Below are 17021 nucleotides of genomic sequence, written 5' to 3' on the forward strand. Positions count from 1 at the left end.
GTTTTTTTTTTTTTCTAAATTTGGAAAGTTTGTTTTATGAATTTCTGTAATGGGTTTGTGTTAATTTTGCAATTAGTTACTTTAATTGTGATTTCATAGTAAGAGATTAATTTGGCTGCCCTTGTCTTCATCAATTGAACAAGATTACTGTCTGTATGTGTGTTCTCAATAGGTTGGTGAGGCACCAAGTGAGTTTCCATTCAAGATTGTGGATAATGATGGAGCTGAAACTATTACACTGACTAGGAACTATCAAGGTGAGGAGATCAAAGTCACAGTGTTCAAGCATGATCTCTTTGGTGATTATGAAGAGGGTGATGAGGAAGACCAAGACGACCAGGAAGCAAATCAAGGTGGTGAGGAGGTGGAAGAAGAAGATGGTTCTCAGCCTGTTGATATGGTTGTAACTGTTACGAAAAAAACCGGTCCAACTTTGGAATTCGATGTTATGGTTGAGGCAGATGAAATTACAATCAACAATTTGGCTGTCAAGAATCCAAATGTTTCGGATGAGGATATTGCTTACGAAGGACCTGAGTTCTCGTAAGTTGAATTCATTTTTGAGTTTTGGTTATTATATTTCTTGCTATTGGTTTTTGGAGTTATCTATTGATGTTGGTCTTTTGTTGCGTTTTGTTTTGAAGGAGTTTGGATGCGGAACTGCAGGAAGCTTTCTACACATATTTGGAAGTCAGAGGGATTAAACCAAGCATTGCCAATTTCTTACATGACTACATGGTTAAGAAAGAGCATAAGGAATACATTGCGTGGTTGAAGAACTTGAAGAATTTCATTGCCAACTAGATGTTGCTCGAGTTCAAGAGCATTTGAAGGTTAAATACTCTTGCGCAGGGTTAGGAAAACAGATTGTGTGTTCACAAATGAATGTTTTTTCTGGTGTTGGACGATGTTTACTAGAAATTGAGAGACAAATACTGGGGTCCGTTGCTGGTGTTGGTCTGTTTAGTGTCTGCAGATCATGGTTAAATACAGGCTCGAGTTGTGCAGGTTGTGGTGATGAGCAATAGCCGATAGAAGGTGCACTTATCCGCGTTGCATAATCCGTTAGGAGATTTGGTTAGTGCTGTGGAAGACTTGGTCAAGGCTAAACAACAAGAACATAACCAGCTGCAGCTGCTTGACCGCACCGTTTCCTTGCTAGTTTGTTGTGCGTTTGTGGGATGAGTACAAGGGTTGTTTGCAACGGATGTGGCGTTAATTAGAAACCAGTAGGGTGATCTAACTTGGGTACCAATTTGTTTCAGCATCGGATAGAGTTTGTTATGACTGCATAACATGTCAAGATCAGATTTGGTTTTTAGTCTGTTGGGTGTTGTTTTAAGTTGTTATGCAGCTATGAAAATGGATGTATAACCTGTTATGCATCTACAAAATTTGTTGCATAACTTGTTATGCAGTCCAGAAAACGGTTGCATAACACGTTATGCATCAACTTTTTCATCACTATTGAAACCAACAAAAACAAAGACTGCACAACTTGTCATGCACCTAAAATAATATCTGCATAACATGTTATGCAGTCGTGAAAATTGATGCATAACCTGTTATGCATCCGAAAATATGGCTGCATAATGCATTATGCATCGAGAAATTTGTTGCAAAATCTTTTATGCATCGAGAAAATAGATGCATAACCTGTTATGCATCCGAAAATATGTTTGCATAATGCATTATGCATCAATTTTTTATGTACGCACTAAAATCAACCAAAACAATGGATACATAACTTGTTATAGATGCATAACTTGTTATGCAGATGCATAACTTGTTATGCAGTCGAGAAAATGGTTGCATAATTCGTTATGCGTCTGCAGAGTGTGTTATGCATCTTTTTTGGTGGCTGCATAATGGTTATGTAGTCAGTTTTCGAAATTTTGCCTAAAATGATGATCACCTCCGATTTTTTCTTGAAAAACAAAAATTTAATATTGTTGTTTGTACTCGTTGCGTAGCTCTCTTAAAAAGATTTCCAACGATATAAAATTTGTAAAATTCCAAGGCACGGATTTTTAGATATGTTTTATCCAAGTTGCGTTGCCAATTATACCCCTGAAAAATTAGGTTGCATAACGAGTTATGCCTGAAAAATTAGTATGCATAACGAGTTATGTATTAATTCTTAATAATTTTGGATAATTTTGGGTGTCAGAGAAATAATTATGGGTGTCACGATATATAAAATTAATTGTGGGCCTGAGAATGAGAATATTTTTTTTTTGGGTCTCCCCCTAATTTCCCCTTCCGACAGTACACATACGTGAATAATAATACTGCAATGGTATCTCTCAAAATAGACCAGTAATTTGAAGCTAGTTTCCTGGTTTAGACATTAACAGTGATATTTATTAACGTTTTAATACAGCACAACTCTACGATATATTTTTTGCTATGATCCTTTTCAGAGATTTTAACGTGGAAACCTTTTCAAAATGATAAAGCTGGGGTACGCTAATCCTCACTGTGTTTTTTTCTCTTTTGGCATATAATGCCATACATTTATTCACCTAAATCTTTAGCTCACGCAGTTTACCATCATAAATATGTTTACTTAATTAGGGGTATCCACTTCTAAACTAGCTGTGTTCACCTTGATTCATCTTTTTCTGGAGATTTTAACGCGAAGCCGTCTTGAATGCATTTTACTCCTTTGATCTTTGTCCACCTGAGGAAATAGTAGCGAGAAAATAAAAACTTCATTGAGGACCCTGTGTGAAGAAGGCCGGCTGACAATGTATTCTGTCTTTTAACTTTCAAGGAAAATCAATAGCTTCTTTTGAAGGAGTTGCCACTTACAATCCATGAATCTCCAATAACTTCATCAATCTCTTGATTGTAATTCAAGTTTCATCGCAAAAATGTGGGGATCTGTTGTATTATGTTTCACATTTTTGGTAATAATTGCTTTCACTCATTATGGGTATAGATGAAGAAATCCAAAATGCCGTGGAAAACTCCCACCTGGTTCGATGGGTTTCCCTCTCATCGGTGAAACAATTCAGTTTTTTGGTTCCAACTATTCATTAGACGTACCATACTTCTTCAAAACGAGATTCTCCAGGAAAAATTGAGAAACCTTCTGCACATGCATATATAGTTATAATATCTGGACATCACAATTAAAGGAAAAATAGTACTGGTGATTTGCCGGTATCTATAACATAATTCAATTATTTCCATTTATTAATACACTATATCGATGTACTTACGTTCCGTCCTGCTAGATTGAATTACATATCCTGCATGTCAAAGAAAACTTTCCTATGGTGACAAACACAATTTAGTTTCCTCCAATGTGTTATCATGAACAGAGAGACCTGATACATATTAATGCAGACCAGTTAATTTGGCGCTAACAGAGATGATTATGGATACAAATTAGGATGTCAAGCCAAAGCAAAAATTAATAGAGATACAAATACCTGAAATGGTCGTAGTCTTGATCCTCATGTTGTCTCCCTGAAGGAAGAGTATCAACAATTTCTTCATATATATCCCGACCATTATCTAAGTTTTCTGGACTTTATACTCTCCTGCTGTGTGAAGTTCATAGTAAAAGTTTCTGGAGCTAAACTTTGCATATGGAGAAAGTACACGCTCAACCTAACAAGAAAGTTAGGTTAAACATAAACTATGCGTGCCATTGAGCTGTTGGGTCATCAAAAGATAGCCTTATTTCATTCTCTTAAATCAGTTCTTTCGATCATTTACATAAAGTATTTTTGATGTTTTGGGTTTCATAATAAATCAAACTCTCAACATATTTTTGGAACAAGATTGGTTTGTTCGATTTGGAATTGAGGACCATTAACCATTTCTGTTGCTACTTAAGTGACATGATATTCTATCAATATCAGGGTCTGTCAACACAGTTAAAGCTTGATGAATATTTTCACGGCAAGGTCATTGTTTATCAATGTCCATCATAGATGTATTATCTCAACTAATTAAGTTTCCCTGCAGTGTGGTGAATCAATAATGTCTATTTTACAAGTTTTGACTCGTTTATGGAGTCTGATAGGAGTACACTTGTTTCTCAAGAAGAAGTGTTTGTTGACTACATTCAAAAAACATAATTGATCCAAAGAAACGAGATTTATTACTTAAGAATGTGCAATTATGAGCTCACCTTTTTTTACTGGTGATTTTAGAATGCTATGACAGTGCACAAAGTGCGAATTCTATACCACGAACAAAAATAAGTTTGAAGCAAATATATTTGGATTATGGATGCATGACAGTGCACAAAGTGCAAATGAAAGGATCGACCAAAATAAAATTAGAAATGGTTCCAGCAAAAAGCTAAGAATAACTTTATGAGTGGTGAAGAAACAACCACTAAGAAATGCAATATTAGCCAATGTAGAGAACTTGTAAACATTTCAAATAAAAAGACAAGCAGTAAACAAGAATATCCAACTACCTACGCATCGACGAAAAGATTGATCTCTGTTTTGGCAACAGACTACATAACCATAACCTAGGCCTTACCTATCAATGCAGAAAGACGCTCAATATCCTGAGTTCCAATTTATGTCTCCTATAGTGAGTCGGCACCCATATTATTGCGTTATCGAAAGAATGTTATTTTCGCATCGAGATGGTTTCATCTGTCAGCCACGCTAATAAAGATTATAAAGCTTAGTAGGAGAAAATACCTCTTCTTCGTCTTTCCAGTTCGTTTCCAAGATCATTTAGGATTTAAGAACTAGCGTGAGCAATAGCAGGTTATTCGATTTCACACATAAAAGTTTAAATGACTTATATTCAGTAGGATGTATTATGGCGACCGTTTATTAAGTTAGTTAGTTTTCTAGTTATAAAGGTTTAGCACGTATGGGGTGCTTCAACCTTGAAAAATTTAGCTAGCATGCTACGTTGTGTTGGAACAATTGCCGATTTCACACCTCCAAAACAGAAATTAAGACACAAAACAAAGTGATGGCTGGGTCGTTCTCTTTAGGACGTTTCGTGGCTCAGCCTTGAATTTTGTGCAAGCAGCTCTTTTCCGTCACAACGCCCCCAGGATAAAACAGCCGAGAAAAACTCTCTTTCGATCTCTCACGCACACAATGAGAAATCGATCACTTTTACTCTCTCTATTCTTGCTCAGTATTTTTGGTCTCTTGATTCTCAGAAAAACAATAGTGTAAAAACTTGTATCTTCTTTCTGTTCTCAAAACTGTTTTTATAACCAGACAGTCAATGCAGATTAATGGAGAACAAATTGGATTAATTACTGCAATTAAAATTCCATTCGAAACAGTAAAAAAACTGGCAAATAAATCATGTCATAATTAGCGCAATTAAAACATAATTAAGTGCAATAAAAACGGTTTGAAAAAATCTTTTAAAAACAACAAAAATAATTTCCAAATTCAAGGCCCCGCTCCCGGGATCCTGAGACCTAACCCTCCAGACCCAAAAATACTTAACCACTGGACCAAAATCGAATTATTGATATAAATGTATAAAAGAATTATTTTAAAACATATATCCCAACACGTTGTAAATATGATTATTTACCTACGTATCTGGGACTGGGGTTACTTCCAGTAGATCTAAAGCTTTGGAACTAGATAGTAGGATGGATTAGTCCATACTCAATAAAATTAAGCATATTCGTTTACAATATTTTGTTCTCTGTAGTCTAACAAAAAACTCATATAGTCATCCATAATCAATGAAAACCGTCAATGTTGATGGCCGGATTTTAAATCATGGTCAATAGGAATTAGATTAAATATTTGCGTAATCCCCATCTTATTCAATTTTGGAAATAAAGAAGTGAAATTAAAACTGGGAGCCACGAATCATTTTCATTGAAAATATCAGCTGCCTAACCACAATTAATGTTTATTAATGGAAAACTTCTGTGAAAATATCAGCTGCCTAACTACATCTAATATATTAATGGAAAACTTCTAGATAACAGACAGTTGAATACTTGAAATTAGCATTGTTGTTAATCAAGTGTATATACAGTGAGAAGAGAAACGGTCATGACACGTGTTAGTTTTTGTCCACACTAGTTCTCTTCTTTATTACAGTACAAGGATTCACCTCTCAGATCACTGTTAATTTTTGTCTCTCACCATCCAAGGTTACATGCATGCATGTTCAGCTCCTGCATTCATATACAGACAGCACATACCCTTAGCTTTCAGCTTAGCAACAAAATAAAATAGAAGTTAAGAGTCATATAGCTAAGCCGGTATCATGTGCACTACAGCTTAGCAACAGCCTTCATGGTACCTATCTGCCGCTTCAAATGGACAACCAAAATCCAAAAATCCACTTTATAAGTGGAACATAGGGAGTATTAGACACATAAATCTATCGCCACAATAATTAAACTCGGAAGGAGATAGCATGCTAAGTGATTGTACGAAATAAGTCTCACACAATAACCATCGCTACAACCATGTTATTACTGCCGCTACAAAATCCATATTAGTATTAGTAATTAGTCTACCCTTCCTTCAAAACCTTGCTCCGCCCCTTCATGCAGATGGCATGGTGAAATTAAGATCGAAACTCGGATTTGACTTTCGGGGTTCTGGTTGTAAAAGATCAAACCCTGTTCTACTTCATTAAGGCTAGACACTTGTCGGGGTATATTGGCTGATAAATTCTGCCCGACTTTATTGAACTTGTTTTAAAAAAATAATATTTGTTGAAGATTTTGGGACCATATCCACATCCATAATCAATCAGAAAACGATATTCCATTGACGATATTTTCTTCTGAATGATATTATCCATAAGTTTTTTCCATGTACGTTACCTCGTTCTTGTCGTGTTCTTTGAACATTTAACTATAAATACCTACATCCAACTTAAGAAGAAAACACACAATTTCAAGAAACCTAAAAAAAGAGAGAAAACAATTTCTCACTGGGCTTTCTGTTTCAAATAAGCTCCTTCACTTAGCAATGGCATCCAGTAAGAACTCGCTATATGTGCTATTTATGGCTTTGGTCCTCATGGCTGTAGTAAGTGAATTGACAAGTGCAAGTTCACTAAGAGTGTATCGTTTACAAGGTTGCAGCGGCGAAACTCAAACATATAGTAGATGTGGATGCACAAACCTTTTGTATATGGGTGGTTATCAATTTACTTACACTGGTCAAACTGCTAGGATGTATAACACAGGGAATTGTCTAGGTTCAGGCGTTTTTACTCTCACCGGCAATGCCCGTATGTGCAGCCCCATCGGATGGAGGAGTATTAACATCCAATGTTAAGTAAATTCAATCGCAGATGTCTATACTATGGGATAGACATTATCTATGCAAGTATGCTTATCTATATCATTACGTGTTTCCTAAATAAAAGTCTTATTATGTAAGTTATGAATAAATCGGGGTATGACCCGAGCTTTAACGATAAACGCTGGGTTGCTGTTATTGCAGACTGTTGTTTTCTCAATGTATTCGATGTTTGTGCTATAATAAATGTACGTGTCTTTTATATAATGCTGGGTTTATATTTTTATTTTGTAATATTGGTTCAGCATTTTTCACTCATAATTCTCACCTAATGTAATATGGTACCTCCGCTTTCATGTTGAGTTATTGACGTAGGTAGGGAAACTTGACCAAGATAAATGGAATGGCCTAAGGCGCTAGATATACATATTACTGACCGCACCCACGGGACTCATGGGTGACTACTTATGAAAAAATGTTAATTTTAGATCGAGTTAGTGATGATTTCATCCGTCAGCAATGCAAATGAAGACCTCTTCTTCTTTCCGGTTCGTTTCCAAGATCATTTGTGACTTATGAAGCAGCGTCAGCAATAGCAGGTTGTTTGATTTATCACATAAAAGTATAATGACTTATATTCTGTAGTTACAAAAAATCTTACAAACACATCCATACAAGGATTTATCAATACACTAAGAAATCATGGTGAAAATTATTCATTTACTCATTAGAATTTTAAGTTGAATACAAGATAATCAAAGATTTTACTTGCTCTCCAAATAAATTTTCTCTCTCCTAATTAATTGTCTAACACACTCTCTGAGATCTCTCCCATTACATGATAGCTCTTCCCTTTATATAGTATTCTACATAGTGGATAACAGCTAATAGATCCCCTATTTTCGGAATCACTGTGCGTTACAATCGCTCATATACATTCACTCAACTTCGCACACTTTATACTTCGCACAGATCATCACACTTTACTCGTGACTGTGCTGACATCACCAAATACGTCATCTCAATTTTGCTACGTGCGATGATCTTCGTCTGTGTTAGATGATCTTTGTTTCGCATACATAATGAATGTGCGATATTTCACTCCTATATTTTGCCTCTTCTCATGTCGTTCTCTTTTCAAAGTGAGCGATATGAGAAACTTGAGATCCAAATTATCCCACGTGTTCATTTTGTCTTGCCGAAATTTTTCCGCAATTCCAGCCTATTTATCTATACGTGTCAATTCTTCTACTTTTTACCGATATAGCCTGTTTCTAACCGGTCATCTCTTTTACCTATTTATCGATTTACTTTAGAGAAATAACTTCTTCTTCTCTTCTGATTTCATTTTTTCTTTCCAACTTCTTCGAGACTATTTCATCTTTCTGCTACTGCTTCTCTGATTTACTGTTGTTGCTGTTCTTTCACTATTAATTATCTTCATGGATCTTCACCCAAGGTTTGCATACTCTACCAAAATCAACCTCTCATTCTTATGATAATCATATTATTGATTATAATTGCTAATCTCAATCATGATTGTTGATCTTATAATTAACTTAATTCCCATGTTGTTTGCAGGAAAAATTCATCCTCAGGCGGCCTCAAAATAACCGTTTCTAACCCGAAATCCTCTTCAGACACCAAAGACAAATAATCTCTCAAGAGGAAGACTTCGCTCAACAAAGGAGTAAGAAATACTTTATTTTTTATCAAAAAATATTGTTGCCTCTATTTCTTATTTGCGTTGTTTTCGCAGGATTCCGATTGTGAGATGGGTGGTGAAAAGGGACCGAAGCTTCAGAGAATTCGCAAACCTACAGCTCTTAAATCAAATATTTCTATTCCTGAATTTGGTGTTGTGAATGTCACCCCTCCAACTGCTATCGAAAATATAGCTCAAACTAATACTCACCCCACTCATGCGAATCTTTCCGTTACTCTCGAAGAAATCTTTCCTCCCGTAGAGAAAATTGCTGATCAAGGAATAAAGGATACCCCTGTTTCTGCCTCTGCGGTTTCTTCGAATGCTGTTCAAACTATTTCAACCTTTGCGAATACTCCTTTGCTCGCAAACACTGATACCATACATAATAATACTGATATTCCTCACTCTGCGAATTTCACCATTCCTTCTCCTTCTATTTATGTTTCCCCTTCTTCATCTTCTTCTTTCTTATTGGAACCCCTTTCTTTGGATAAGAAAGCTTTAGATAGTGTAAGATTTGCTTCTCAAACTTTGCTCGGCATCATCAATTCTGCCCAATCGTCTACTAATGATCCTCACCAACTCCGCATTTGCTCGGCTTTGAGTAAACTTCTATGCATATTTCCTTCTGATATACATATTTCCTCTAGATGTATTGGTAAGTGCCTCTTGTATTTGTAAGCGGTGATGAAAAAGACCATGAAAATGATATCGATGAAGAAGATCAACTTGAGAAGAACATTTCTGGAAATATGGACTCTGTTGATAGGGCTGATGCTGAAGTTAAAGACCCAAATCCAAGTCTCAAGATTGATGCTGAAAAGTCTTTAGTTGAACAAAATGTACCTTCTGACAATGTTTAATCTTCGTATCTTTTAACTACCCGTATTCCCCTCTTTTATTTTGATAAACTTTGAACTTGTTTCTTGATCAATAAGGATAATATTTTTTTATTTTAATTCCCATACTTGCCTATTATTAAATTTCTTAGAAGAAAGAAGTGTGCGAATTTGATCGTCTTGCGAAACATAGTTGTAGACAGAAAAGAAAGAGTCCAATTTGGTGCACACTTCTTTAAGGAGTGTCCACGAAACAACATTAATTCATTATCGTGAGGTCTTATTTTGCCTTCTTAAGTAAAGGTCTTATTTTTCCTGAATGTATCTTTTATTTTTGTGCGACGAGATCGCAGTCGGTCATTACACCTAAATGTAAAGACCCATTGATATCGCCTTATCATATTCTTGTATTATTACCTCTGCAGTTTTCTTATGTGCGTAAACATGATAAGCCTTAATACTCCCTTGAGTAAAAAGCCTCATGACATTTACGTCTTTTGACACAATTCGGCTCCCTAATGGAGGGTTCCGTCCTTATCTTCCCCCTGGTTGCCTCTTCAAGGAAGCTTACCTCTACCGGGTTAAGGTTAGCAGTCTAAGTGGTTATGGTTACACCGATGAAGTTTATGGTTTCGCAGTCTCTTATCCCTCCACCGATGAAGTTTATGGTTACGAGACCGCACCCTAAGTGGGGTATCTTCGGACCGAGTGTATCATAGTCAGGACTTGTCAAGAGTGGCAAGGTACGCTCCAGACGTCCCAGGCACTCTTGACTCAACCGTGTACTTCGGCGCACTGATTGAGTTTCTGCACTCCTTAGGAAAGATCTTATTACCCCAATATTTCGATTTAGGTGTCTTTCCTGGATGGGAATTTTCGTTTTTCTCACCCCAAATCTCCATGACTCAAGTTCCAGGGTCGATGTAGCTTTCCCTTGAGTCATGCTTACCAGGTTTTCCCCGATTATGACGTGTGATAGGTCTTACTTTTTGCTTCTTGCATTTATGCGAACTAGGTTGCACGCCACATTCGGATGCCTAGCCTCCCTCATTAGAGTTTTTATTTATATTTCCTTCTATTAAGGTCTTACTTCAAGGTCTTACATTTGCCTTTTTCTTATGAAAGAATTTCTTGAATACTGAGCGAAATCTTCAAACTTGTTCATTGAATTGAATTTTACATCCATGCTCAAAATATAAATTTGCATTTGTAACTTCGCATCATTTTTCAACTGTGCGATTCATATCGCAAGTATTTATGGATAATACTTCTTCAAATATAACCTATTCCAAGGACGATCTAACTTGCGTCCTACATCTCTTCCTTCAGGATCCCTTAATTCATAAGCTCCATTACCAACTATTCTTTTGATTATATATGGCCCGTACCACTTCTTCTCTAATTTCCCATCTTCTCTTCTCTGATAGACTGGTATTTCTCGCAACACCAATTCTCCTCGTTGAAAATCTCTTGTCTTAACTCGTTTGTTGTATTCTCGAGCTAATCTTCTTTGATAATTTTCCATGTGTCGTAGAGCGACCTCCCTAGTTTCTTTCAGATCATCCAGTTTTGTTAAAATTAAATCCGCACTTATTCTACACCCACGCTTCTTTCTTCGTTGTAAGGATAATGACTTCTGTTAGTAACACTGCTTCTACCCCATATGTTAAACAGAAAGGTGACATTCCTGTTGCTTCTCTCCTTGTTGTTCTGTGTGCCCATGCTACATTACGTACTTGCTCGCACCACCCTTTATTGTACCCTTCCGACTTCTTCTTCAATGTGTCTGCGATTGTTTTATTAGTGGCTTCTACCTCACTACACCAAAACATCCGATTTGCGACGGATATACGCGTTGCAATGAATTTCACCAACGCGTACATCCGTTGGAAATATGGTGTAGCAAATTTATGTGCAACGCCAAAATCCGTTGGGAAAATTAATTTGTGCAACGCATAAAAACGTTGGTCAACCGGTTTACCAACGTTTGTTAAGCAACGGATTCTTTAATTTGTGCAACGGTTACAATAATTTACGCAACGTATTAGTCTAATTTGAGAAACACTTATACACGTTGCAAACCCATTTACAGGTGAAAAAAAAATCCGACGATAATTCCAGGTAAAAAAGTAAATTCCAGCAATAATTCCAGCAGATTTTTCTGCACCCGAATTATTGTAACCTTCATATACCATTGTAAATCAACTAAAAGACCAAATTTTGTATATGAATATATAGTTGTTCTGATACATAAACCATGGGAATTCTGTACACAACCACTGACATTAGAATATGAGGTTCGACATGACACGAACTAACATTACCTTACCAGCATACAGACAGTTCTTACCTCTATTAGCACCATTATTCTAGTATGAATTGTTGTTCAGCGGTAAATCTCTGCAGAGAAGAAGTTCCACGTCCCGATTCAAATGACTGATTAACGCAATTTCTTCTTGTCTCTCCCTGTAAGATGCTCAAGTTACCGTGTCCAGTCCAGCAATAATTAAAGATCTACCACTTGCTTCTTGTCTCTCCCTATTCCTATTTCACCATCTTGCTGAGCCTACAATACAAAATATATAAAATTATGAACATGAATGAACTGAAATTGATGAGACATGTTAATAAGGACGAATGCAACATTACATTGAGACTATTCAGTAATTCTAAAAGCATATGTATCAAAAAATATAAATCCCGTGTCAGTTGAATGAACTGAAGTTGTTTTTACCATATTTTCTCGGCATTGCAGAGCCTCTAACTGCTACCGAAGACAAACGTAGCTTTTTTTCTTCTTATCATTTGTACATAAATCGTCTGTGTTTGTAGTTTACTATAATAGTAAATGGAAGTTTATCCGTAATATGTATTATCTAACTTGTCACATATGTGAGAATGTTATTTTTTGTTTCAGTTTTCATAAGAGCCCACAAAATAAAATAATCATAAAATTTTAGACAATTATCAAGAAATATTAAAGCATAAGGCACAGATCGAAGAGATCACCTGAAACTTTTTCTTGTATATGGAAACAGGTGCTTCATGAGCCATAAGTTGATAGTGTGCAGCCAAATATGGTTCAGTAGAAGAATTTTCACTTCTTCCACACTAGTCCAAAAGGGGCTATAAATGACGAATGAAGTCTGTTATAAAACATGATTTATCACGGTTTTCATCTGTTATTCGAACCGTTATTTATTTGATGTGACTCTTTATAAATGACAAATAAATAACGTCATTAAACACGACGAACAAAATATGTGACTTTCAATCACGAACAAAATCTGTCATTCAATACCACGATTTTTATATGTTAAATATAATAATGGATGATGTCTGTCATAAGGGAGGACCTTAATATCACGATTATTGGGTGTTAAATATAATAACGGTTAATATTGGGTGTTAAAACGAGAACGTCACGTCATTTGTATTCAGATTTTATGAATCTAACGATTCAGATTTGGTGTATCTGAATCAAATCTGAATCTGATTTTGGTTTTGAAAACAAAATAGAATCTTACAGGGGGTTAGTCCTCGAGTGATTTCGGGGGAGTTGAGTGTATTTTAAATCTCAGAGAGTTTGAGACAGTGTAGGGAGTTTGGGAGAGTTTGGTGTTCTTGAGTTCAGGGAGTTTGGGGGAGTGTAGGGATTTTGAGAGAGTTTATTAGAGGGAGTTCGGGGGAGTTTGGGATAGTTTGAGAGAATTCACTCCTAACTCATTCTCTTTTAAGAAACAATAAACCCTCATTTGCAAATAACATTGATCTTTAATCAAAAGAAAAAAATAAATGAAAATGATCATATCTTTGTATCAATAGTATATTATTTTGTGTAACGAGATATTTTTTTCCCTTCAATTTAACGGTCTCCATACAATTCTAACTCCCTTTGTTCACGAACATTTTCCCACATATCATCCGCTATACTCTTTCTCCATGCATTAGCTTCTTGTCAAAATTTCGTCGTCATTTACAAGCGTTGATGTATGGCTATCTTCCTCTTCCTCGACCGGAAACTCATCTGAACGGCATTCTTTTCGTAAGAAGTTGTGTAGGCCTGCACAAGCTGTCATTATCTCCGCTTGCACCTGATACGGAAATGGAGGTTGAGACTTAAAGATCAAGAAACGAGACTTCACAACACCAAACAATCTTTCAACTACATTCCTCAAAGAAGCATGACGCATGTTAAATAATTCTTCAGCCTTTTTCGCATGATTACCCGTACCAGAAAATTCTTTCAAATGATAACGTTGGCCACGAAATGGTGTTAAACAATATCGTCGGTTTGCAAAGCCACCATCCCCCAAGTAATATTTATCTGAATAAAACATAAAAAGAAAACTTCGTCAAGTAGAACCCGAAAATAACTTAACCAAAAAACTCAAAACTTCACATTAGATAAAAGTAAAATTACCTTGCGGTATTTCCAGTCCATTTCTTTTTGTCATTGCGTCGTTAAGTATTTTCGAATCATGAGCAGACCCTTCCCATCCACTGAGCACGTATATGAACTCCAAGTCGAAGTTGCAAACCGCTAACACATTTTGAGATGTAATTCCATGTTGATTCCGATAAACGGCTGCATTTCTTTTCTCTACCATTGCTGGGATATGTGTACCGTCCATAGCTCCAATGCAATCCTTAAAGTAAGGATAAAATCGTGTACTCACGAATTTTAAATGGAGTTGCACTTGTTGGCTTAGCCATCATCCTCGGAGCTATAGCATTTAAAGCTCGCAACATCCTGTTGAAGTTTTTACTAACTGTCCATCGAGAGCGACCAAATGTGTCACGTATTGTGCAATATCGTGAACTTTGGCCAACAACGAGTAAAAATGTACCAAGCATTTCTTCAATAGAAACACATCTTGTATCACATAATGATGTACTTTCTCTAATGATACAACATAGTTTTAGAAAAATATCAGGGTACATCCTATAACTTCTTCGAAAGTCTTCTGGGTCTTGACGCAAAACTCTCCTTATATAGTTATATCCAAACAAAGTAACTGGGCGTCTCATTGGTCTTTCAATACGCTGACTTTGTATGTATTGCAATTGCTTGATTATATCCATCAACCATGAATGCACCGCTGAAAGTATATTCAAAAATATGGATAGTTCAAATTCATTATTGCTGCTTACCTCTTCATCATCACTGCTTTCTTCTTCTGTATCAAAGGCTTCATCTTCACTATCAGTAGATAAATCCAAATCATAAATGTTCACCTAAAAAGATGATAAAAGTACTTTTTTTATTAGAATCATCATTATTTCAAAAGCATAAAAGTATATGTATATAGAAAATAAGCATATAGAATATAAAGTTCATAAATTCAATCATAATAACCATAAAGATGTCAATCCATAAAAATTAGTAGCAATCAATCCATAATAATAAGTTCTCAACTTGGAGAAAAAAAAATTAAATACTAATAGTTACGAAGAAAAACGATCAAATGTTGTAACTCTAAAAGCCCATTAAACCTAATAGAAACTTGCAAAGATGACAGGTTTATGCTTTTAACTTTGAACCAATCCACAACTTTCTCTTTTCAGGAGTAAAACGTATGAATAAGTTCTTCTTGTGATTTTTGTCCAGCATTTCAATTACTTCCAGCTTATCTTCCAAAGAAATTTCATTCATGCCATAAACAAGATCCCATACTTGGTTATCTTTCTTATCCTTATCAATTCTACGCATTTCTTTTTCAATTTTGCGGTCTTCTTTCTCTTTCGCAATAAGAGCATGCATTGAATCAATAGAATAAGCAATCGATGAACTGTTGGCAATCAATTTCTCTAGATAATCAGACTGCCCAGTAGGATTAGTTGATGTAGAAGAGTCACCAATGTCACACCTTGGTCTTTTCTTTGGTGCCGTTTTTCTGACGGGAATTTTCGTTGTGTTCATATCTTGAGTTTCATCTTTATCTTGTTCATCACTTTCCTCTAAGCCATATCCCACGTATGATACGTTAAAAGCACTATCATATTGCTCTCGTTGAGTATAATCAACATCGAAGTAATTATCTTGTTCATCTTCCTTATCACAGGTTCTAGCACTTGTACCCTCATGGGTAAGATCAACTGTAACTTTTCCAGAAGCACATTTATTCCCAAAAACAATAAGCAAGTCACCATAGTCTTTACCATTATCTTCCCTTAAGTTAGTTTGGTTTGGATGGCTCTGTTAACACACAAAATAAATAAAGGATAAAGCATGAATTAGAACTCTGCACAAAATAGAAGAAAAAATATCAAATTAGTTGTCAGTAAGTAACACCCACATACCTCAAAGTAATTGTTCCACATCTCGTCGGATCCAGTAATCATCTTGTTAGCATCATCCCAACCGAATCCATAAGTACAAGATTTAAACAAATCCTTGTATTGACCAAATCTAGTCTTCAGCCATCTATGTTTCCCTTTATAGTTCTCAAAAGATTTGTCACAACCACATGCTTGGTTAAGTTTTGGAAGTATCTCCTCTGCCACTATTCTCTTAGTAAAACATCCACTAGTGTCTTTCTTCTTCTCAAGTGTAGCTTCTTCCAACAGTTCCAATAATTTCTCAGTCTCTCGAGTTGTCCATTGTTTGTAATTCGTAGTCACTTCCTTTTCCGGTTCCGTATTCTTATTCTTCCTAACATTCTTTTTCTTCTTGTTGTTTTCAGAAGATTGGCTGGATTTTTCCATTCTATGGTGTGACGTGTTAGCTACATTAGTACTTAGACTAATACTAGAACTTAACAAAGCAAGAAAGAAGAGATTCTATGGTGATGAAATTCAGCAAATTTCGTCTCTTTAGAAAGCCGAGGAATCCCTCGTTAACATAAAAATGATAAGAAATAAATATGGGTTTGATAGCTGTGCCCAAAGGTCTAAACCAAACAGGGCAGAAATCACGTTTTCAGGACTTGAATACGTCTTCAGAAAATTTTAGATTTCACAATCTTTACTCAAAAAATCATACAAAAATCATTGTGTGATGGAATTCAACAAATTTGGTCTTGTTGCAAAGCTAAGAAACTCCTCTTTAACATAAAAATTATATCGCAAAGGAATGAGTTTTATAGATATGTCAGAATCATCTCGACAAACAGGGCAGAAATCACGTTTTCAGGACTTGAATACGTCTTCAGAAAATTTTAGATTTCACAATCTTTACTCAAAAAATCATACATAAATCATTGTGTGATGGAATTCAACAAATTTGGTCTTGTTGCAAAGCTA

The 17021-nt window shown here is 35.8% G+C and overlaps 1 protein-coding gene across 1 annotated transcript; it reads left to right on the plus strand.

The window, feature by feature from the left end:
• Nucleotides 1-373: 373 nt before the first annotated feature.
• On the plus strand, nt 374-804 carry LOC113351130 (uncharacterized protein At2g39795, mitochondrial-like). The gene is made up of 2 exons (XM_026595180.1): nt 374-543; nt 645-804. The coding sequence occupies exons 1-2, from the start codon at nt 398-400 to the stop codon at nt 802-804; spliced, it is 306 nt and encodes a 101-aa protein (XP_026450965.1). The 5' UTR covers nt 374-397.
• The last annotated feature ends 16217 nt before the right edge of the window (nt 805-17021 follow it).

Source organism: Papaver somniferum, chromosome 2 (assembly GCF_003573695.1).
Source record: "Papaver somniferum cultivar HN1 chromosome 2, ASM357369v1, whole genome shotgun sequence".
NCBI lineage: Eukaryota > Viridiplantae > Streptophyta > Magnoliopsida > Ranunculales > Papaveraceae > Papaver > Papaver somniferum.

What these genes read in the sequence shown, in the direction of transcription:
- LOC113351130 (XM_026595180.1), top strand. Translation starts at nt 398, where the DNA reads ATGGTTGTAACTGTTACGAAAAAAACCGGTCCAACTTTGGAATTCGAT. An exon ending in TACGAAGGACCTGAGTTCTC is followed by an intron (nt 544 to 644) that starts GTAAGTTGAATT and finishes TTTGTTTTGAAG; the next exon opens with GAGTTTGGATGCGGAACTGC.